Raw genomic sequence first — 23,715 nt, 5'->3', positions numbered from 1 at the left:
GCAATTGTTTACATCGCGAGACCTGATATCACGTGAGACTTCTTGATGCGGCGGCCGGCGGCCCGCCGGCTCAAAGTTGCAAGTGCGTATTTTCCGCTCACGGGCACCAGGGGGGTGCGAAACGACCACTATTCAACCCGAAATAAGTAATATAACAATTCCAATGACTCCGAAGCTGTTCAGTTAAGGTAAAAAAGTTACTTAGTTCACCTTTAAAGTGAAACTCTGAACACTTTCTATATTTAAATCATTTTATTTTTTACACAATACAACAAAACATCTTTCAGGATACAAGAATAATAATAATAATAATAATAATAAAATAAAAAAAAGTTATCAACAGGTTTATCAATAGTTGAGCACATTTTAGATTTTTATATATAAAAATCTAAAATGCATCATGTCCGTTCTAGCAGGTTTGTAGGTACAGAATGCCTGTTTACATTGACATAATAAACAGACCAGCACAAATAAAAAAACAGAACACATCTCCTCCTGTTCCTTGTCCTAGCCCTGACCTGCTTTCCATTTATTTGGGTGATGTGCTGGCTCTAATGTTTCATTTGAAAAGTTCATATGCATTTCAGTTTTCCACCATTATAGGCTCATTCATCATATTCCCCTCACCATCTGCAGAGTCCATTGTCTCTGATGACGACTCTTCTTCATCACTGAGGGACTCTGTTGCTGTTCTTTTCACCCCTCTCTGTTTGGACAGAGCAGCGGCATAGCGAATGTTGTAAATGTTCCAGTCACAACTGGAAAGAAAACGAAAATGTTTAATCCTGATGAATAACTGGTGTGTGTTTTAAATATACACTGAACAAAATTATAAACGCAACACTTTTGTTTTTGCCCCCTTTTCATACCTGCCAACCCTGCAAAACTTTTTTGCAAACCGATGCCGGGGGGGGAGGGGGGGGGTGGTTGGATGTATTGTATGGGTGGTTTGGACGACGACACACGCATTATATAATTGCATTGCATATTGCAAAAAATATAAAAAAATATAAAAACATAGGAACATTGTGTACAATTAAGATTTTATTTTCCAATATCAAAATATGATACTAAATACCACAGGGAAAGGGTCTTCTATTTGTGACGTGCTGTCTTTGCATTTGAACATTGCACATTTTAAACATGCATTAGCTGAATAAATGTTAGCCAATACAAACATATTTATAGAAAACAGTTGACAATGAATAGACAGGAGTCCAATAATAGCATAACGAATCACTAATTCTAAAAATAATATAAAGTATAAGTTACGAATCCGACATATGAGGGCTGTGTTAAAAGTAAAACGTCCGTCATTTAACAAATTTTAAAAGCTGGGATGGATAATACAAAATGCTTTTTGACAGAAAAAAAACAAGCAAGAACAAAATTTAAACTATAGCCCGTCAATTTTCATTTTACAATAATCTTCTCTCTGTGTGCGTGCGACGGTGTTTGTGAGAGAGCTCGTGCAGCACTGATACAACGGTACTTTTTAATCCATAAATAACTAACGCGCTAGTTTTCATACAAAATAAATAATATGTAACATAATTAGATAACGTTACTTTAATTATAATTAACACAATAACGTAACACATACGTTTCTCAACGCTGAGAATGAATGAATAAATAAATAAACGCCTGTTTCTCCAGACTCGCGCTTATCAGTAGGCTCATCCACAAATCACAGCACTTTCATAATCACTAAGCCATAGCGATTTCAAGATTTTTGGTTCAGCATTACTTGAGCATTTTATTATTTGCATGACTGAATGTCTTCCTCTTTTCTGAGTGACCATGAATAACTTAACGGAGTATTTTAAGATAACGTAATCCATGTGATGTGTGATCATCGAATCCATAAGATTAAGTTAACTCAACAATCAACTTTCCACATTCTCCCCAGGCCGTTTACCTTCAGGAGTCAGAAGTACCGTACTGTACTGTCCTCGCTTATGAAATCAGTCAGACGGCAGGAGTGGAAGGGGGATCGAGCGGGAATCTTTATTGGTGTCGATTTTCAGTCTCTTTTTAATGATAGGACTTACGCATCTGTCAATCATCCCGCTTGCTATTTGTGGAATGAACCCAGCGCTATGATTGGTCGAACTCTTCTTCTTTTGCTGTAGCTTGATTTGAGGACAGCGCGTGCACAGAGGCGTCACCAGGTTTTTGTGTAGTTTAGAGTGACAAATCGTACCAGCGTACTTTGAAGTCAAAATGCGTATCCACTACGCAAAATGCATACAGGTTGGCAGGTCTGCATTTTTCATGAGCTGAGCTCAAAGATCTAAGACTTTTTCTATGTACATAAAAGGCCTATTTCTCTCAAATATTGTTCACAAATCTGTCTAAATCTGTGTTAGTGAGCACTTCTCCTTTGCCGAGATAATCCATCCACCTCACAGGTGTGGCATTTCAAGATGCTGATTAGACAGCATGATTATTGCACAGGTGTGCCTTAGGCTGGCCACAATAAAAGGCCACTCTAAAATGTGCAGTTTTATCACACAGTACAATGCCACAGATGTCGCAATTGGCATGCTGACTGCAGGAATGAATTGAAAGTTCATTTCTCTACCATAAGCCATCTCCAAAAGGCGTTTCAGAGAATTTGGCAGTACATCCAACCGGCCTCACAACTGCAGACCACGTGTAACCACACCAGCCCAGGACCTCCACATAAAGCATCTTCACCTCCAAGATCGTCTTGAGACCAGCCACCCGGACAGCTGCTGCAACAATCGGTTTGCATAACCAAAGACAGGGCTCGAAATTAACTTTTTTACTTGGTAGCACTGGTGCTCCCAACTTCAAGTTAGGAGCACCAGCAAAAATTTAGGAGCACCCACCAAAAATTAAGGAGCACCGACCAAAAATTAAGGAGCACCACAACTACAAATTATATATTAACAGATTTTATTTCATCCTGTGGCCAAGATTTGAAATTTGGTCTTCTGGCTCTATATCATCTCACCCCGATGATATTGGCACATGATTTGTCATTTGACATAAATTTAGTGAAGGCAAGCTCTTCTTTGGCGATGGTGTATGCGGTGTTATATTCATAGACAGTATGGTTATATTTGACGTATCCTGCCGATTAAAAGCCTTAATAATTGAACCTGATTGTTTGCCACACACCTGTCCCTGCATTTTTTGCTTGGCACTCTATTGCTATTAATATGCTGTATTAATCTTTGTTAATCTTAGTTAATAAAAATACAGCTGTTCATTGTTCATTAATGTTACTTCACAGTGCATTAACTATGTTAACAAATAAAAAAAAATATTTCAATAATGTAGGCTATTAGTAGCCCAAATGTTGAAATTAACATTAACAATGGTTAACAAATTAGCAAAGTGCAGTTTATTAATAGTAAATGTTAACTGTGCTAACTAGAATTTAATAAGTGGAACATTATTGTAAAGTGTTACCGATCAGTTGTTTTAACCATTCATTAAAGTGAATCGGTTCAAATGAGTCATTAGTTCGCGAATCGGACGTGTCATTAGTGGACGTGTAGCATACGGCAAGCGTTGTGTGATTATCCTGGTAGTTTATTTTTTAGCACAATTCACACTCCACGGTAATTTAGGAGAAAAAAAATCTCAGAATGCTCCACGTGAAACTTCGGTCTTCCGCCCTTTTTCTATCATGTCAAATAATTTTGATTAATATGCGCGAGGGAGAGAGAGCAAGACAGCGCTCGTGTTGTTTGAAGACGTGAGAGTGCGCGCGCGCGGCCGGGGCTTTCTCTCGTCAAGCGCAGCAGTCACTCACGCACCGATAAAATAAGGCTTTGGCGGCCGCCAAAAAAAAAATCAATGCAGTAAAAACCCCCGGGAAGCTCATCTGCATGCTCGTCGTCCTCATCGGGGTCTCGACCTGACTGCAGTTCGTCGTCGTAACCAACTTGAGTGGGCAAATGCTCACATTCAATGCCGTTTGGCACTTTGGAGAGGTGTTCTCATCACGGATGAATCCCGGTTTTCACTGTAAGGGGCAGATGGCAGACAGCATGTATGGCGTTGTGTGGGTGAGCAGTTTGCTGATGTCAACGTTGTGGATCGAGTGGCCCATGGTGGTGGTGAAGTTATGGTATGGGCAGGCGTATGTTATGGACAAAGAACACAGGTGCATTTTATTGGCATTTTGAATGCACAGAGATACCGTGACGAGATCCTGACCCGACCCCCCCCCCCCCCTGCAAAGGAGAAGTGCTCACTAACACAGATTTAGAGAGATTTCTGAACAATATTTGAGAGAAATAGGCCTTTTGTGTACATAGAAAAAGTCTTAGATCTTTGAGTTCAGCTCATGAAAAATGGGGGCAAAAACAAAAGTGTTGCGTTTATAATTTTGTTCAGACTACATAGAGAATTGAACTATATTTAAACTTTATCCACAAAATTACTAAGAAAGGAAAACTAATAAATACATACATTTCTATTTTAGAATTTTTTAATGGGTAAATATTTGTGAAAAAAAGCTTACAGTTTGGACAGATCATCACTATGTCTTTGGATGCTCTTCAGCAGCTGCTGTACAGTAGGCAGTATGGCTCCAGATCTGAAAATGACACACGACAGTCTTACGGTGGTCACCAACAACAGAACAATATTGATACTCTGAATACAGCACTGCAAAATGGGACTAATCTATATATATTATCTAAAAAGATAATATATGTATATATATATGTATATATATATTTATATATATATAACTCTTTCCCCACCAGCATTTTTTTTAAATAAATTTGCCAGCCAAAACGTTCAACATTTAGAACATGCAGTATATCAAAATAAAGAACAGAGCATCTGTATACACACATTTACATGTTTTCAATTACTTGGGTAACAGCTGAATAGTTGAGATTGACAATTGTTTGGCACAACCCCCCCGGCACAAATAGTATAAGAATTCAATAGCCATTGTGAGCTTATTCTGAAAAGAGTTATGTTGCTGACCGATTCTTGAGCTTCTGTCCATGTAGGGTGAGCAGACACTGAGCCCAGCTGAGGTAGAACTGCAGGTGGTTGGACTTCTCTAATGTTGAGGCCACAAAGTTTAGAAGCTTATCCACATACACATCTGGAAGTGAGCTACATACCACTGTAACTAAAGCATCAAACAATAACATGTAAAGAATGACAAGAAAATTAAGCATTTTGAATATTACAAGAAATCACAACAGATGTGAGCGTTTTAAAAGGGAACGCACTTTGGTCATAAGGGACTGCCTCCAGAACTTCTCTTATGAGTGGAATTTCATTCAGACGAAAAGACAGCAAAATTGCAGATGCCCACTCTTTTTTCGTCACCTGTCGCCGTATGCTTTTTGGTGTGACATCCATGTCCAGATCATATGGGTCAAACACCAGTGAAGCGTCAAGAGAGTGAATCAGCAAACCTTCAGTGGAGGCTGCTGCCCAACTGCGTCCTGAACGGAGAAGAATGCCAAAACTTCATTCCGTTATGAATTTCATTATTTAATGAAAATGTTGGGAAGTCTTGGAATGTTGGTAATGTTTAGAAATATACTGAAAGGATTACTGATGTGCAATTTGTTATATCGCTCTTAATGTGTTGTACTGTATAGACAAAAACTATACCAGTAGGTGAGAAGCGGAGAGAGCTAACACGGATCTCTGGTTTAAAGCGTCTGGAGCTCATATCACCTGAGAGATATGGAGAGAAAGCCATTAGAGCAACATTATATTCAATTATACTTTCAATGCTCCTAAAAGCATAACCCTTAGTTAAAATTGATTGGCAGGTTTATTGATAAATGAGGAGTGGACTCACCTCTCTTGACTCCGGGAAGTCTGAGCTCTATTCCGTCTCCATCCCCTGTACCTTCATCCACTAAAGACAGATTACCAAACTCTGTCATCTTACGCCTGTCGAGGAACTCCTGAAAACACAAGAACATGACAGAATTGCTATATAAGCTAGTGTAAAATAATTCTGTAATGCTAATCTAATGATTATTGCATGAATACAATTGATTTAGAGGCATGTTAATAAAAAAAGGAAACTACTTTTTAAAGTGGTCATGAACGGCATTTTTTTATGATTCCTGAGGTGCACTTATAAATGTTAGTAGGGATTTTGCCCTTTGATTTAAACACTGTTTAAATAGGTGGGTCTCTTTTAAAGGGGACATTGGATGCAACATTAAATTTTACATGGTGTTTGCATATGAATGTGTCCTAGCAGTGTGTGGACACAACCACCCTACAATAACTCCAAAAATCTCCAAAAAACCTTAACCGTCTCAATTATCAAGCCGTTTTGATTTTCTGAGCAGTATGACCCCGCTGATGGACTGTCAGCGTATAGGCATTGTTTCCGCCCTCAGCCAGTTGTACACTGTCCACCATTTTCTCCGTTCTCGAGCAGCAACAATGTCTTGTTAGCAAAGTTGTTGGATGTAACAGTGAACATAACAGTCTTCATTTACTTCCGACATCAGAGACGCTGAAGACGCAGTGGATTACTTTAAGTTTATGGGGCCACATTCCCTTCAAAAATAAAATGTGTTTATGTCTGAGTGAATCATTTTACACCAAACTGCTTTGTGAACAAGGGTCAATACAAAGGGACAAAACACAGGTTTTGCTAAAAAGTTGTTACTCAATGATGGATCAGTACCAACTGTTCATGATCCAGCTTATAGTCCCAGGAGCGATACTAGTTACGGCAGTAATGAAAGTGAGAGTGTGCACTTTATTACAGTTCATAGGAGTTGTATTACGGATATAAATTTAAAAATAAATAATAAACAATGTTTTACTAGTTTATTAAGCACCCCCCGAAAATACACAAGCTCTGTATATATTTTTTTACTGTTAGTTGTAAGTGTTTTTGTGTAATTTGATGTGTATGTTGATGATAATGAAAGGGAGAGAGTTAGTTTATGGATAAGACTTTAATGCACACTTCTTATACCGTTTTATTCAGCTCTTACAGTGATTTTCTGGAGTGAAAACAGATGCTTCATGTTTTGTGTGATGTACAATGAACTTCATAAAACTCATCAGTAAAGTTTTGGCCATCATTCGGAAGGGGTCTGCTACAGCAGGCTTGTATTAATAGTGGATAAAAGTAAGATGACAACATAAGTTAGAACAGGCATAGTTTAGTTTAATTACAGTTACATCTCAATGCAGCATATATTCTCTGGCTCTGTAGGCATCATTGTCCGACTGACAGTTTCTAATATTTTCAGTGCGTGAGACTGTCCCATTTTGTTGCTGGTATGAGCTATTAAAGCTCTGCCCCCTCTTCTTGAAAAGGGGCCTGGATCACCAGCTCATTTGCATTTAAAGGGAGACACACAAAAATGACACGAAACATGCTACAAAAAAATTATCTTGCAAAAAGGGCATCCAATGACCCCTTTTAAGACTTCTATGTAAATGCCCACTGCTATTATTGGCAACATCTTTGAACCACACAGTATTGTTATTTCTGGTTACAAATATCCAAATTATCACAGAAGTGGAGATAAAAGTTTATAGTTTGGATATAAACACGGAAATCTACCTTAGCAGTCAAAAGAGCAAAATCACCTTTTAAAACTAACATGGCGTTTCAAATAACAGTTGTATCGATTACATCGTTACACCACTAGGTGACGTCAAGTGACTATTGAAGTATTTGACATTGAATGATTCATTCAAAAGATTTGTTCAAAAACACTGATTCATCCAGTAATGAAACAAGTGAAGTAGTTATGAGTGAGTCAATGAATCATACATTCAAAACCATTTTTTTAAAATCATTCAATTAAATTTAATATTTTTAAATAGACTGCAGCAATATTTTTTTGTCCTCTAGTAAATAATTGTTATTCCTAGGTAGTTTAGCTAAAGCTAGTTTAAACTTGTAAAGATTGCTCCATTTAGGAATAACTGGACCACACAATTTGCGCAGAGATGTGGAATAAAACATCATTCACTTATCTTGATTCCAGATGCGTTCTTTCTGACTGCTAACAGCAACACTACCGGTATTTGTTTGAATGTTGAGCCGCAGCTCATAATGATGTGATCGCTTCAAAATTATTTAAAGCAGGGTTCCCTTTCGAAAGGGAACTCTACACTACGTCAGAATGACGCTATGGGGGAACGCCTCAGGTGTGACAGGTGTCTGAAATAAATATCAACTCACGTCAATCATGTTGACCGGCGACAGCCCGTGCATCATCAGCTTGAATGATGAGCGCGCGACCTGGATGTATAAAGGGGAGCCTTGCACACATGACAACATCTTTTCGTCTTCAGGGACTGTTTGTCTGTTTTGTGAATATCGCTGAAGCGCGCGGGAGGCTCTCGAGAGAGCCTCTTGTGCAAACTGTGAGCGTTTTTTATTTAAAAATGCTCCGCTCTCGTCGGACCCTTTTCTCGAGGGAGGAGGGTTCAGCATCTGAGCCCCGTGGTGCACGCGATTTGTGAAACAATACTGTTTGGGTACAAGGCGTTCACAGCAGTTCCTGAGGGTGCTGACAGTGTTCATTAAGAAATATCTCGGCGCGCGTGAGAAAGAAAAAATCCGTGCGCTGTCGGATGTTTCAACCTTGCACCTGTTGACTTTCTTCTCGAGGGATGAAAGCCAAATATATTTTAACGACTCGTTCTCGCGCTTGCCAAGGCAGTGTGTAGATTACGAGAACGTATAATAAATATTATAACAGTATTGTCTGGTGATTATGGCTGCATTTAATTCTATGAATTAAAATTAGAGGTGGGCATAGATTAATTTTTTTAATCTAGATTAATCTAGATTAATTTTGAAATTAATCTAGATTAATCTAGATTAAAATGGCTCATTTGAATTCTGCCGAAGGCATTCAGAATATGTGTGCTACCCAAATAATGACTATAAAAGTAAGTCTTTGAGAACGGGTTTCTCAAGCCAGGTGGCGCATTAGACCAGGGGCTCATCTCCTGTTTCCAAAATGCATCACAAACTGCTTGAGAAAGCTGTTCTACTCATAGACTTTAAAAGGTTACTACTGTACTGTTACCGTACGTGGGCAACATTAGGTAGGCCTATGTTATTATCAACTACTTTAGGCTATCAATTAGGGATGGGCGATATGGCCTAAAATCCATATTGTGATATACATTGCAGCCTCTTGCGATAACGATATTATAATAAAACCATTTCAGAACAGGTTACACAGACCCTGTTAAATGTATTTTTTATTTTTTTATTTTTTTTGAAAGGGTGTATGTAGTTTTGAGAACATATATTGTGCAAAACTGTAAGTATACAACATAATTTTGCAGATAAATAAAATTTAAGTACACTAGCTGCAGAGACTTAAGTAGGTCTAATGTTTATTATGGCTTGGAGCTTATGAAACCCCAAATTTAAAATTAGAATATTGTCTAACTGATGTCTTTTCAGTTAAAAAGAAACACAACAACGATTCTTAAAATCGGGCGCTTTTAATAAAAAGAGATTATGTGCTACACCACTCACTAAGATATATTGGGAATAATACACGCGCGCTGGTATTCAGTGATGTGTTTCATTTTCAATTTGAGGTGGTAGAACGGATCACACTGGATCGTGTGTTAACTTACCGAACTGTTACACCACACAGTCTACGTCGGACGGCTTAAATCCGAACCAAGTCCAAATAATGGATGTTGCACCGATCTTTTACACCAGCTTTCACTTTCAGCCGTGTTTACTTAAGATGACGACGAATATGATGCGTTGCAGCCGGGTGTTCCTCGCGGCCGCGGGTAGATTGCGTCATCATAGCTTGTGTAGCTTGAGCCAGCTCCCAACCCAACTTGGAGAATAGATTAACGGCGATATTTTTTTTATCGCGCGATAAGAGTCTAACGGCCCACCACTAATTAAAATGATGGAATATTATCTGACTTTTAAGAAGTTAGATATTTAGTAATTCAGCCTATCATCCAGATCGCGTTATCCAGTGTTTTTGGCTGCATTTTAATTGAGGAATTAAAATGATGAGCAGCAAACAAAAAGAGCAGGTGTAATTCTGGTCTTTTTGTAAAATGTGAATTAACATATTTCTGTTTCTTTTCAGACCACGTCTCCTGTTTTAGAGTCTGGGGCAAAATGTTTTGGGTAAGAAAATCTTTAGATTTACTTTTTCGATGGTCAGGTAGTAGGTCTTAACAGGCCTCCTTGACCATACAGTCCCCATTTTGCAACCGGACAGCGCTTGGGCCTCCCTGAGGTGAGCTCCCAGGAATTGACTGTCAAGGAGTAATGTGGTTATCAGGTCATAGGCCTCACTAGGCCTTCCTGAAAATGAGCTCCCACATACTGTGGTTGAATATGAGCTCCCACATTCTGTGGTTATCAAGTTATAGGCCTCACCAGGCCTTCTTGAATATGGGCTCCCACATACTGTGGTTATCAGGTCATAGGCCTCACGAGGCCTTCCTGAGTATGAGCTCCCACATACTGTGGTTGAATATGAGCTCCCACACACTGTAGTCGCCAGGTTATAGGCCTCACCAGGCCTTCCTGGTTATGAGCCTCCATATGTCAGGTTACAGGCCTCACCGGCCTTCCTGAATGTGAGCTCCCACATACTGTGGTCATCAGGTTACAGGCCTCATCCGGCCTTCCTGGTTATGAGCTCCCACATACTGTGGTTGGATGAGCTCCCACATACTGTGGTTATCAAGTTATAGGCCTCACCAGGCCTTCTTGAATATGAGCTCCCACATACTGTGGTTATCAGGTCATAGGCCTCACTAGGCCTTCCTGAGTATGAGCTCCCACATACTGTGGTTGAATATGAGCTCCCACATACTGTAGTCGCCAGGTTATAGGCCTCACCAGGCCTTCCTGGTTATGAGCCTCCATATGTCAGGTTACAGGCCTCACCGGCCTTCCTGAATGTGAGCTCCCACATACTGTGGTCATCAGGTTACAGGCCTCATCCGGCCTTCCTGGTTATGAGCTCCCACATACTGTGGTTGGATGAGCTCCCACATACTGTGGTTATCAAGTTATAGGCCTCACCAGGCCTTCTTGAATATGAGCTCCCACATACTGTGGTTATCAGGTCATAGGCCTCACTAGGCCTTCCTGAGTATGAGCTCCCACATACTGTGGTTGAATATGAGCTCCCACATACTGTAGTCGCCAGGTTATAGGCCTCACCAGGCCTTCCTGGTTATGAGCTTCCACATGTCAGGTTACAGGCCTCACCGGCCTTCCTGAATGTGAGCTCCCACATACTGTGGTCGCCAGGTTACAGGCCTTACTAGGCCTTCCTGAATATGAGCTCCCACATACTGTGGTCACCAGGTCACAGGCCTTACCGGCCTTCCTGTGATGGGCTTCTACATGTCAGGTTACAGGCCCATCCGGCCTTCCTGAATGTGAGCTCCCACATACTGTGGTCATCAGGTTACAGGCCTCATCCGGCCTTCCTGGTTATGAGCTCCCACATACTGTGGTTGGATGAGCTCCCACATACTGTGGTTATCAAGTTATAGGCCTCACCAGGCCTTCTTGAATATGAGCTCCCACATACTGTGGTTATCAGGTCATAGGCCTCACTAGGCCTTCCTGAGTATGAGCTCCCACATACTGTGGTTGAATATGAGCTCCCACATACTGTAGTCGCCAGGTTATAGGCCTCACCAGGCCTTCCTGGTTATGAGCTTCCACATGTCAGGTTACAGGCCTCACCGGCCTTCCTGAGTATGAGCTCCCACATACTGTGGTCGCAGGTTACAGGCCTTACTAGGCCTTCCTGAATATGAGCTCCCACATACTGTGGTCACCAGGTTACAGGCCTCACCGGCCTTCCTGGTGATGGGCTTCTACATGTCAGGTTACAGGCCCATCCGGCCTTCCTGAATGTGAGCTCCCACATACTGTGGCCACCAGGTTACAGGCCTCACCCGGCCTTCCTGAGTATGAGCTCCCACACACCGTGGTCGCAGGTCTTCCTAGTTATGAGCTTCCTCATGTCAGGTTATAGGCCTCATCCGGCTTTCCTGAATGTGAGTTCCCACATACTGTGGTCACCAGGTTTCAGGCCTCATAGGCCTTCCTGAGTATGAGCTCCCACATGCTGTGGTCGCCAGGTTTCAGGCCTCTCTGCCTTCCTGAGTGTTAAGCTCCCACATTCAGTGGTCACCAGGCTTCAGGCCTCCTAGGCCTTCCTGGTTATGAGTTTTCACATGTCAGGTTACAGGCCTCACCAGGCCTTCCTGGATGTGAGCTCCCACGCACTGTGGTCGCTAGGGTATAGGCCTCACTGGTTGTGAGCGTCCACATGTCAGGATGCAGGCCTCATCAGGCCTTCCTGAATGTGAGCTCCCACGCATTGTGACTATCAGGTCTCAGGCCTCGTCTGGCCTCCTGATCATTGGTTCCCACATGCTGTGGTTCCCAGGTTACAGGCCTCACCGGCCTTCCTGGATACAAGCTCCCACATTCTGTGGTCGTCAGGTCACAGGCCTCAGCGGCCTTCCTGAGGATGAGCTCCCACTTACTGTGGTCATCAGGTTATAGGCCTTAATAGGCCTTCCTGAGTATGAGCTCCCACATGCTGTGGTCGCCAGGTTAGAGGCCTCACCAGGCCTTCCTGGATTCAGAATGGATAAGTACATGCACTTTCGTTTCATGCACTTTCTAAAATCCATATTTATGGTAAGGGTTATGCGCTGTACGCTTCGTTCCCTTTTTTATGTGTGGTTCAGACTCCGGTTCTTCACCTTGGGTCCCACTCTAGATGCGTCTTCTGTCGCAATGTTTTACGACAGGCGCTTCCCTTTCAGGCTATCTCCCACATTCTGTGGTTACAGGCCTCATTAGGCCTTTCTGAAGGTAGCCCCACATTGTGTGGCTGTCAGGTTACAGGCCTCTCAGGCCTTCCTGAATACGAGCTACCACTTACTGTGGTCACCAGGTCTCAGGCCTCACAGGCCTTCCTGAGTATGAGCTCCCACATACTGTGGTCGCCAGGTTAGAGGCCTTACCAGGCCTTCCTGGATTTGGACTGGCCAAGTACATGCACTTTCGTTTCGTGTACCTTCTAAAATCCATATTTATGGTAAGGGTTATGCGCTGTATGCTTCATTCCCTTTTTTACGTGGCTCAGACTCCGGTTCTTCACCTTGGGTCCCACTCTAGATGCGTCTTCTGTCGCAATGTTTTACGACAGGCGCTTCCCTTTCAGGCTATCTCCCACATTCTGTGGTTACAGGCCTCATTAGGCCTTTCTGAAGGTAGCCCCACATTCTGTGGTCGTCAGGTCACAGGCCTCAGCGGCCTTCCTGAGGATGAGCTCCCACTTACTGTGGTTGTCAGGTTATAGGCCTTACTAGGCCTTCCTGAGTATGAGCTCCCACATGCTGTGGTCGCCAGGTTAGAGGCCTCACCAGGCCTTCCTGGATTCAGAATGGCTAAGTACACGCACTTTCGTTTCGTGTACTTTCTAAAATCCATATTTATGGTAAGGGATATGCGCTGTCCGCTTCATTCCCTTTTTTACGTGGCTCAGACTCTGGTTCTTCACCTTGGGTCCCACTCTAGATGCGTCCTCTGTCGCAATGTTTTACGACAGGCGCTTCCCTTTCAGGCTATCTCCCACATTCTGTGGTTACAGGCCTCATTAGACCTTTCTGAAGGTAGCCCCACATTGTGTGGCTGTCAGGTTACAGGCCTCTCCGGCCTTCCTGAATACGAGCTCCCACTTACTGTGGTTGCCAGGTTTCAGGCCTCACAGGCCTTCCTGAGTATGAGCTCCCACATACTGTGGTCGCCAGGTTAGAGGCCTCACCGGCCTTCCTGATATGAGCCCTCATGTACTGGAGCTCCCCACATGAGGGGGTCATCAGGTTTTAGGTCTCAGTAGACCTTCCTGGTTTTGAACCCTCTCTTACTTCCCCAGTGTTCGGAGCGAGCACTGGGTAGACCCGTGGATTGAGTGGACGACTTCCGTCGTTTCTTGAGGTTAAGTCACACTCTCTGGGAGATCCCGTCTCTGTGATCCGGAACTGAATGGTTTCTGCCAGCTTTACAGGCCTTCAGTTTCTGGATGCCTTATCCAAGGCAACTTCCAGAGGCTCTGTCTTGGACAGACAGGCAATGGCCAGACTGTGAGTCTTAGTATAGATCACCAGGCCAGCCTGGTGGCATTTCAGGAGGCATGCTCCCCTGAATAGTGACTGGCTGGGAGTCCCTTGGGTCCCCTAGCCACACTCCCTGGAAGGGACCCCTTCTATTGGAAGTTGTGGTCCTAAGCCTTTGAGCTGGCCCAGATATACCCCCAATTAACTATGTTCTGGCGGTTTCTTGGTTCATTAGCTTGGGCTATGACCGGTAGGGAGTGCTGTCACTGACAGCCCGATGTGACCTAAGGGTGAGTGGTTCCAGTGTTTCTGAATTACTGGTTCGGACAGTTGTCACTGCCTTTGGGCATGCACTCCCCTCAGCATGGTGGCGTTGGTATATCGTTCCCCATAGCGTCATTCTGACGTAGTGTAGAGTTCCCTTTCGAAAGGGGACGTCTCAGGTTACGACTGTAACCTATGTTCCCTGAGAACAGGGAACGAGACACTACGTCTTCCTGCCATGCCTCGGGGCCTGCCTGCAACAGTCCCTTCAGACGATAGGATGTTGTCATGTGTGCAAGGCTCCCCTTTATACATCCAGGTCGCGCGCTCATCATTCAAGCTGATGATGCACGGGCTGTCGCCGGTCAACATGATTGACGTGAGTTGATATTTATTTCAGACACCTGTCACGCCTGAGGCGTTCCCCCATAGCGTCATTCTGACGTAGTGTCTCGTTCCCTGTTCTCAGGGAACATAGGTTACAGTCGTAACCTGAGACGTTTCTCAACCTTCTGCCTACGGCGACCCACTTTTTTTTTGTATGCCTTTCATACGACCCAAGGTGGAAAATAAATCAATAACTGAGATGCCTTTTTAGACCTAGGCTACACTGTATGCTTATAATTAATTTCATGAAAACACAAACATTTTCAATAATTAGGCAGACTATGAGGCAAACTGATTTTTACTTGCGTCAATGTGACACTTGAGACTGCTGCTCTGAAATGATGATATCCAGACGCGGTGGAATTTAGGAAAGGGTGACTCGTAGTGTCGCACACAAACTAGCTAGCTGCCGTCAGCCTTTTCCTAATTTTGTTTTTATTGACATGCGCACACTGCACACATATACAGAGTTTCCCACTGTTTGCTCATATTAACTATTCTCTTACATTGGTTCTTTATTTGTTTTAGCCAGCAGACTTAATATTTATCCATTTCTGGTCATAATTTGGAGCCAAAGAGCATATGAACCGTTGTGGCATGCTGCTTATTTTGATCACGCAGTAAAAATTGGAATCCAAAACAAGGACTGCTGGGACGTTGTCCTGCTCCACTTCAGACGCTGAGTGAAAGGAGAATTTTATAATGACGGGACACTCATTTATATGACACTTTATTTAACAGGAAGAACAGCTCGATCAGCGCGTCATACGTCATTACACTATTTCAACGCCATTGCACATGCGCAGTCTGATCAATTGTTTACATGTTCTCTCGATCGGATTAGAAAATCCACCCCTTTCAATCCGATCTAAATTTCATTTGAATCGAGCTATGCTGTTCGCAACGTTAACAGTTCGCAATTTAGCGACCCCTAGAGGTAATGTGCCCTATTTAAGTAGAGCATGTGCTGTTCAGCCATTTTGTTGTCAGGTATTTGAGAGAGCACACAGATGATTTCCATCTCCATTCATACTTCACTCTTGAAAAGGCATTTAAGTGTTTTCTAAAATCAATTTTATGCAAGTTATTTGGTGTTTGTCATATTGTGATGTTGTATTTGAAGATGTTAGATGCGTGTACAATTTGAACTATTGGAATGTTGTCTATGCTATTATGTATGCTATGCTATCTATATTTGAAAATGGATGTATCAGATGTAGGATTATCCTTGAACAGTCCATGTCATATGAAACCAACACCACATTCCACAGTTCGGAACGATTCCCTAGTGAACCATTAGTAAGTCATAAAACACAGTCATGGTGCCGAGATGGCTAAAGGAGATGTCACCCCCCCTTCCCCTTTTTGTGCGTGTCTAATCTCAAACCAGCGATGCCAGGACAGCAGGAAAAGATTCCTTTGTTCCCCAAACTTACGACCAAATGGCCAAGAAACCCTGTGGTGACCCCAATGCATAAATCCACAGCCTTATCAGGAAACGAAGGATGCTAAAGCATTCTTATGGCCCAGAATCACCAGAAACCCTCAACCAGGGGACACCCCCCTTTCTGCAGTTGTAAATTCCAGAGACTTTTTGTCTCCAAAACCAATAGACTGAAATTAACCCACTTGTGGTTTAATACAAACAACGGTCTCAAAATTGCTTCCAATAAGCTGAACTGATCACCAGTATTTACCTCACATATATCTTAAGTATCATGTATATTTTATGTAACCTGTGGAGTTCTTTCTGTGTGTTTAACTTTCATTACAGCCTATTTGTAAGGTTTTTTACCTCAGTTATAGGAACTAATCACCAGAAGTTGCCTCATACATGCGTATTCTCTGTAGTATGTATGCTTTATATTACTCAAGTTAATTTTGTGTGTTAAACACTTATCACAGCTAAATCCTTATTTACTCCCACCTCAACTATGGGAAGTATATGTATTTTGGTACCTACTTGATGGGTAAATGATTTCTAGAATTTTGATATAAAGTAGATGTGTGTAGGATGCACCATATTGGGTAAATGATTTCTAGAATTTTGATATAAAGTAGATGTGTGTAGGATGCACCATATTTAAACTATTAAGTTTACTTATTAAAGCGTTTAACTAAACTCTCAGGAGTTTGGGCACACGTGATCATGTGGACTTTACGCTAATTACATGCAAGAACCGGAGATCGGGGCGTAGGTCCCGCCCAAGACAATATCTGATTGGCTGTCGCACTAGGAAGGACGGGTCAGATGGACACGCTTATAACCCAATGACAAGCACCTATGCGTTGCTTTTGCCTTGCTTTTTGCCTGCCTTGTGCCTCGCTTTTGCAGTGACTTTTGCTCTCGCTGACCTTTCCATCGTCCAGCGTGTATGCTTACATACTCTTCAAACCACCAAGAGCTCACGCAAAACTCATCAACTCTTCCGTAAGATCCTTCGCTGAACTTCGTCAAAGGAACCCCTCTCAGAGTCGCTCCAGACCCAACTCCGTTGCATAGCAACCCGCAATCCAGGAAATCCCGCGAACGAAGCGTCACCCGGCAAAGCCAACCAACCACTCACCATCGAGTGCTGTCCCTCAGAACGCATCATCGACCGACTGCCAGCCAATCAGCGCCGAAGAGATTCCCTCTCCAGCAACTTCGTCACAGGGAACGCACGCGCTCAGGAGCATCTAAACGCAAGTACACAATTCTCCTAATTCTGGCTGAAGTGAACTGGTGCAAATCTTATTAAGAAAACGAACTAAGATTAAAGTGCTAGTAGTTTGATTCTCTCAGGTTGCGGTCAAGAAATAGTGTCTAACGCTAGACATTTGGGACTCCATTCACACTCCGTTAATAACATCACTCTCTGTCACTGTTTGAATGAATGTTTGTGTGTTTTCGTGTTAGTTTAGTTTGTGTGTATTAGAGTAGTTCAATAAAGTCTTGGTTGATTTTACATACAAGCGTCTTGTGCTGTGTGCTTACAAGTTACTGCCTTAAACTAAAAAGATTTTGCTACCTTGCTCATATTAATCAGTTATCATAACTTTATGATATTATTACCGTAGGCCACGGGATAATATTCTGTCCAGAATTGATAAATACCCTAATCTCAACTTATCGGTGGACGAATAGTTGATAAAGTGTTAAATATTAATTCTGAATAATTTGCATAATAATTCGGTTCTTCCCTGTAATTCAATCCCCTTTGAGTTATATTGATCTTAATTCCCTTATTAATCTTACACAGATGAGGATAAACGTCTTGTTCTTTGCAGTTTTACACCGCTTCCATTAAATGCACTTGAAGTCAGCTCTGTCTTGGGTACTTTTTGGAGGAGTGTTAAGCTTGCTGCATAGCTATGTATAAGTACACATGGTGAGGGCAGTAAAACAGACTCAATCGGATCGACCGGTGTAACACCGAGAACACAGAGAAAGTCTCGCGACCCCCTATAGAATGATCCGGGTCGCAACCCACTGGTTGCGAAACACTGAGTTAAAGTGCTATCAGCCTGTGCCATCAAGTTTCATGCCAGAACTAGGTAATAATGCGAGGCAAGCTCGTCACATGTATCTGACCTATTTTTAGCGGCATTCAGTATGGGATTTGACTGTTCATAGATTAAGTAATTATTTCAAATGGATCATATCGACTGTATTCAGGGGTGGGGTTAGACTAGCCGCAAAATTTTCATTTAAACGTAATTAAATTAGTTGTTGCACACATCCCTAATTAGGAATCCTTTGAATGCATCCTTTGTATTCATCTATTATGTAATAAAAACTAGAAGTGGAAAACAATCATTTTCAGAGCTTGGTTTCAATAAATGCCGTTTTTGGACTAACAAGGACCTAACCTTCCGAGTTCCAAAACTTACAGTATGTTTTTAATCACACAATTACCTATTATGTCAAAAGATGACTTTATGACCACTTTAATAAGTTAATTATTAGACTATACTGAGCTCATGTCATGTACCCATAAAAATTCTCCGGTACCAACAACCGATACTACGCAGCGTTTGTACACTTGTGTCCAGAAAAGGAAACCGTATAAAGGGGATAAAAAAAGAAAGAAGGCTGTCTATGAAGTAAGTTATTAGTGGAATATTACACAAAATATAGTAACACATAGCTGTGGTGCGCGAGCTAATAAAGAGAAAAACGCGCAGTGGATTGAGCAGGCAGCGGCACAGACGCGTGAGCTGGTCGAGCGCATCCTTTTTTCACTGACGTCAGTGGAAAGTTTGTAGTTCAGTCGGATGTCAATGGCAAAGAAAGTAAAACGAAGCTTGTAGCTTATTATTAACGTTAACTGACACTGACTGTTACCTGATTTAATTTATGTATAACGAGCGATTCCCTACATTATTAATTTACAGGACATGTGCAAGTCAAGAAGTTCGATTAACGCAAACATTCAAAGCGCGCCCCCCCCCCGAAAACCAGCGTCTCAGCGCAAATACTGAATTGAATTGTCTTTCACGTCTCTTGCTTGTTCTGGCGAATTCAAGTGAACATAGACAGTATATTCAAATAGGGTTCGTACGTTCGGTCTTAAAGGGGCAGCAGTCTTATAAACCTGATGCTGTAACAAATAAATTACTCACTGCTCTTGACTAAATAGGCTACCTTTTGAAACTTCACAAAAAAGTTAAGATTTACAAAAATTAAAAAATTGAAAATTACATTTATTCAGTAATGAATAGGCTATGCAGGCTTTTTTTCACATTTGATTGATTACTGTAGTTTTTGTTGTAGTATCAAAATTGGAATCACTGGTGTCTAAACATGTATACCACTGACCCAATCCTCAGCACTGAGCCCTTCTGGAGCTGCTCTAAATATGTGCTGTACTGCTAAATGAAAGATAAAATATGATAGAGCAATAAAATGAAGAAGCAGCTCATACAATACATTTTAGCAGGCTTAATTAAGCATGAAAATAACTGAAGGAAAAGGAAATATTTATTTGAACAAATTAAGCCAATATATTTTATGTGAATACTAATATGATTTATATTCTTTTGGTTTCTCTACCAATATTTAACAATTACAAATGCAGTGAAAATACAGGTATTGGTTATATGGTATCAGTATCGGCGAGTACCAAAAATGAAAGTACTGGTATTGGACTCGTTCTGGAAAAAGTAGTATTGGTGCATCCCTAATTAATAAACTAATTTACTCAAGAAATCCTCTTAATATGATCCAAATAGCAGTTTTGTTATGTCTAGATCTGAGTACAAACAAGCAAGTACCTCCATAGCGTCCAGAGAGAGATTACAGGAGATCTCAAACTTCTTCTTCAGGATTTGTTCCTTGATGTTATAAATGCACACAAACTTTGACTGTCCACCTGCAAGGATCGATTCACCATCCGCAGAGTAGCACAAGGAGGTGAAGGACCTACAAATCAGTTAGAGGAAATATGTGATTAATTTTTACATACACATAGGTTCAGAAGGGTAAAAAGTTTATTTGGGGTGGAAATATTTAGGCACCTCAGAATTCATGCTGTTGTTAATTCAGGGAGTCACAAAGCAATACGATCGACAAACTTTAAAGGGAGGGTTCGGAGTAAAATCACCCTAGGGTCCTTTGCACCATGACCAAGAGCCAAACAGTGGCAACTGAATATAGCGCAGCATTCTTTGAAATCAAGGGTTTAAAGTTTGTTGCTCAAGTGAAGCTGAACTCCCCTGTACACATTCAATTCACACAGACAGACTGTCACATGCAAAGTAACACGTTCATGCAGGCAACAAATGTGCACTTCAGAAGATCTGACAGCTGGATTTGAGCAAGTCTGCAAGATTTGTGAAATTAAATGTTCAGTAGATATTAAAAGATTTGTTTAAAAGACATGTATGTGTTAAAGTGCCCCTATTATGCTATTTCAAAGTTCCCTAATGTTGTTTTGGAGACTCCTATGACAGGTTTACATGCATCAAAGATCAAAAAACGGTTTAATTTTCTCATAATATACATTTGCACATCACCACATTTTCAATGATTCTCAAACGACTCGTCAGATGAATCAGTCTCTCTAAATCCCTCCTTTCTGCGAGCTACTCTGCTCTGATTGGCCAGACAGCGCAGTCTGTTGTGATTGGTTTACCTGCCATAACGTCAGCTCTGCGTGTCCTGAGGCTTCCTACACCGTAAACTAAACACGAGAGCGAACAATGACGTTGATTTTACCATATCAATGCGAGCGCGAGTCCAATGATGAAACATTGGAAGAATTCATTCAACCAGAACCTCCATCATAAGGACGACTCGAGCAGGACTCAGTGTTTCTCAGTGATACACTACTCAGTTTGAGGTACATTGAATGAGATGTTGCAACTGTAATTCCTCACCATCAGCATTAACAAGTGCATGTCCATCAACAAACCGATTATTATACTTATAGGCCTACTTATTTATTTACAGAGTATTTTTCTAATTTATTGTGGTGAACATGTGGAAATTATCAATAACAATGCATACATTAGCCGAGCTCTAGCGTGAATGACTGATGTAACAAACGTGGGTAAAACAAATCTTGCTCCATGTTTAATCTTTCCTCAAAGTAGTGAGAACAACAGACGATCTGCATTAATATACACAGTTTTAGGTAATAGTGGTCCACAACTGATCAGCAGAAGTATTTCAGTAAGACCGTAATAATGTGAGTTAGCAAGAAGCAGGAGACATACACAATATAAAACTCAAAACTAAGTATTTTGAACATCATCTTTCAAGAGCAAGCGGTTTGCGAATCCTGGATTGAACTCCCGAGATTTGAGAAGCAGTCGTCTGTCAGTAAAATAAAGGGAACACAGCAAAAGTTTAGGATTATACTGCTGTAGTATCGTGGTAAAGATGAGTTTTAACCACTGATTCTTCACATGTTTGTCCTTGGGCAGTGAAAAAAGCTGGCTTTACCTTCACATTGTAGAGTAGGGGTGTGACGGTTAGTATATAACCGTGAGACCGACGGTTATAGTTGAACACCGTCATTAGAACTCTATAACCGCCAAAACCGTGTTATTAAAATATTTTTTACAAAAAAAAATTTATCATAGAGAATGTTTAAATACTAATTAAAAACAATTGTTAACAGTCTGTGTTATTAGTGATCTACGTCGTTTCCAACTGTATTTGATTCTTTGCCAAGTAGGCTACCCCCTGACTGACCGCCAATCATTTGAGATAAAAGCTACGACTATGATATAGTGATGTGCCATCATTATGAGATTTATTAAACAAAGGAAAAACATTTGCAATAATAAACATTAGCAATAAACATTTGCAATAATAACAAATGTATCATTACCGTGATCGTGCAGTTTAGCCCTTGACTGGCCCCAAACATGTTTGATTAAACGAAACATATACAGTGTGTGTATATATGATGTGTATTACATTTTAGCTCAAAAAACAATTGTAATAAAAGATTGGATCATAAGATGCACAATATTTCAGGAGACATAGTTTTTACCACTTAATGAAGTTTTGTTTTGTAAATCATCAGACATGATTTTTACCACTTCATTAAGTTTTGCTTTGTAGAAAGCCTTTCTTTAAAACGAATTTCGTTTTGTACAAATTGTATCTTAATTTTAATAAATGTTTCATCAACCAATTTCATGTAGCCTATGTAATAAATAAAAAGAAAACATAGTAGACAATATAATAACCGCGACATGCAGGCGCGGGCGCGCCGCGTTCACTTGCATTGCATTTCATTGTGAACTAGAGCGCATCTCATCGTAAATGAATGAAACTCAGCGTAGGCCTATGCCTCATACATTAGCATTAAATATCTTTGCTGCATCCTTTCTAGAACAGACAAGGGCTTTCTTGCGGCTCGCATCAGCAGAGCATTGCGTCGTCCATAGACCGCAAAACAATCAGCGGATGGCGGGCGGGTGCGGCTTTTAAAAAAAAAAAAAAAAAAACACATTGGTGCGGATGAGATATTAATTTTATTTGTTTAATAGGCGACCAAGTAGCTAATCAGTGTCTGCTCGTTTATTCAAACTAAGTTGTCCTATAACAGACGACCTTAGCAACGCGCCCCCCCCCCGGCCGACGGTTATGTTATGAACCGTCACATTTGACTCACGTCATAACCGTCATCACCAATTCTGAAACCGGCACACCCCTATTGTAGAGCACAGCTTCTCCTCAACATGATGCTATCCAGTATTCACAGGAATCAGCTGACGGTTTGAGGGCGTCCAAGTTTTCCCTGCTGTTTGCGTGCGCAATATGCTAATGTTTCATCTTGACGTCACAACGAAACAGCTTATGACTCGTTTGAAAAACCATTCATTTAATTGACTCAAGAGTCGACTCTTACTTTTGAAAGACAATAACTTTATATACGGTGCACTTTCAGATTTAAAATTTTGCAGGATGTTTTCATTCACTTAGAGCTATGTTACACTAGCCTGGATGCCAGCCGAACTTAGTACCGCCCACAACATTTGAGGTCAGGAAGTTCAGTCTGGACTTGATCCGTTGTGGAGTAATTATGCTCGAACCAGAGCTGTTCGGACAAATCAAATTATCAGGGCGGGCTTTATACGATGATGGACAGATGATCAACAGTAGGGTGGTCCTTATTTTTAAAGAATCCAATTGTCATGCTATTAACCCTTCAAATTGTTCCTTTATATAAGGAAATACAGCATGCCAATTTTTATGGCAGTAACAATTACTGGTAGCTCAATAGCTTTAAACTTTCTGAGATTTTGATGATTTTCGTAAAAACAGATCATTTGATTTGGTATTGTACCTGGCTAGTAAAATTCCAAAAAAATCTCCATAAAAGCATCTAATGCACCATATATTCCTAAATATGTATTTTAGATACATATCTCAGTTTACTTATTGTAGAAACTAAATCCAAATTAATCCATCCATGACCCGGTTTAGCAGATTTACCTTTCCTGGTGGAATCAATACATATT

General features: G+C 41.2%; 1 protein-coding gene across 1 annotated transcript in view; it reads right to left on the bottom strand.

Moving 5' to 3' along the window:
- Positions 1-261: 261 nt before the first annotated feature.
- The window catches only part of LOC308686988 (periodic tryptophan protein 2 homolog), a 44,426-nt gene continuing 20,972 nt past the window's right edge, over positions 262-23,715 (bottom strand). The window contains exons 15-21 of the mRNA XM_081359146.1: positions 20,011-20,158; positions 5,816-5,924; positions 5,623-5,688; positions 5,232-5,450; positions 4,978-5,128; positions 4,502-4,576; positions 262-758 (exon numbers count right to left, since the gene is read on the bottom strand). Coding sequence (XP_081215272.1) covers positions 584-758; positions 4,502-4,576; positions 4,978-5,128; positions 5,232-5,450; positions 5,623-5,688; positions 5,816-5,924; positions 20,011-20,158 — 943 coding nt within the window. The 3' untranslated portion in view covers positions 262-583. The remainder of the gene's footprint in view (positions 759-4,501; positions 4,577-4,977; positions 5,129-5,231; positions 5,451-5,622; positions 5,689-5,815; positions 5,925-20,010; positions 20,159-23,715) is intronic.

Source organism: Scardinius erythrophthalmus, assembly GCF_964197995.2.
Source record: "Scardinius erythrophthalmus genome assembly, chromosome: 1".
Classification (NCBI taxonomy): domain Eukaryota; kingdom Metazoa; phylum Chordata; class Actinopteri; order Cypriniformes; family Leuciscidae; genus Scardinius; species Scardinius erythrophthalmus.
This window is presented reverse-complemented; position numbering and strand designations above follow the sequence as displayed.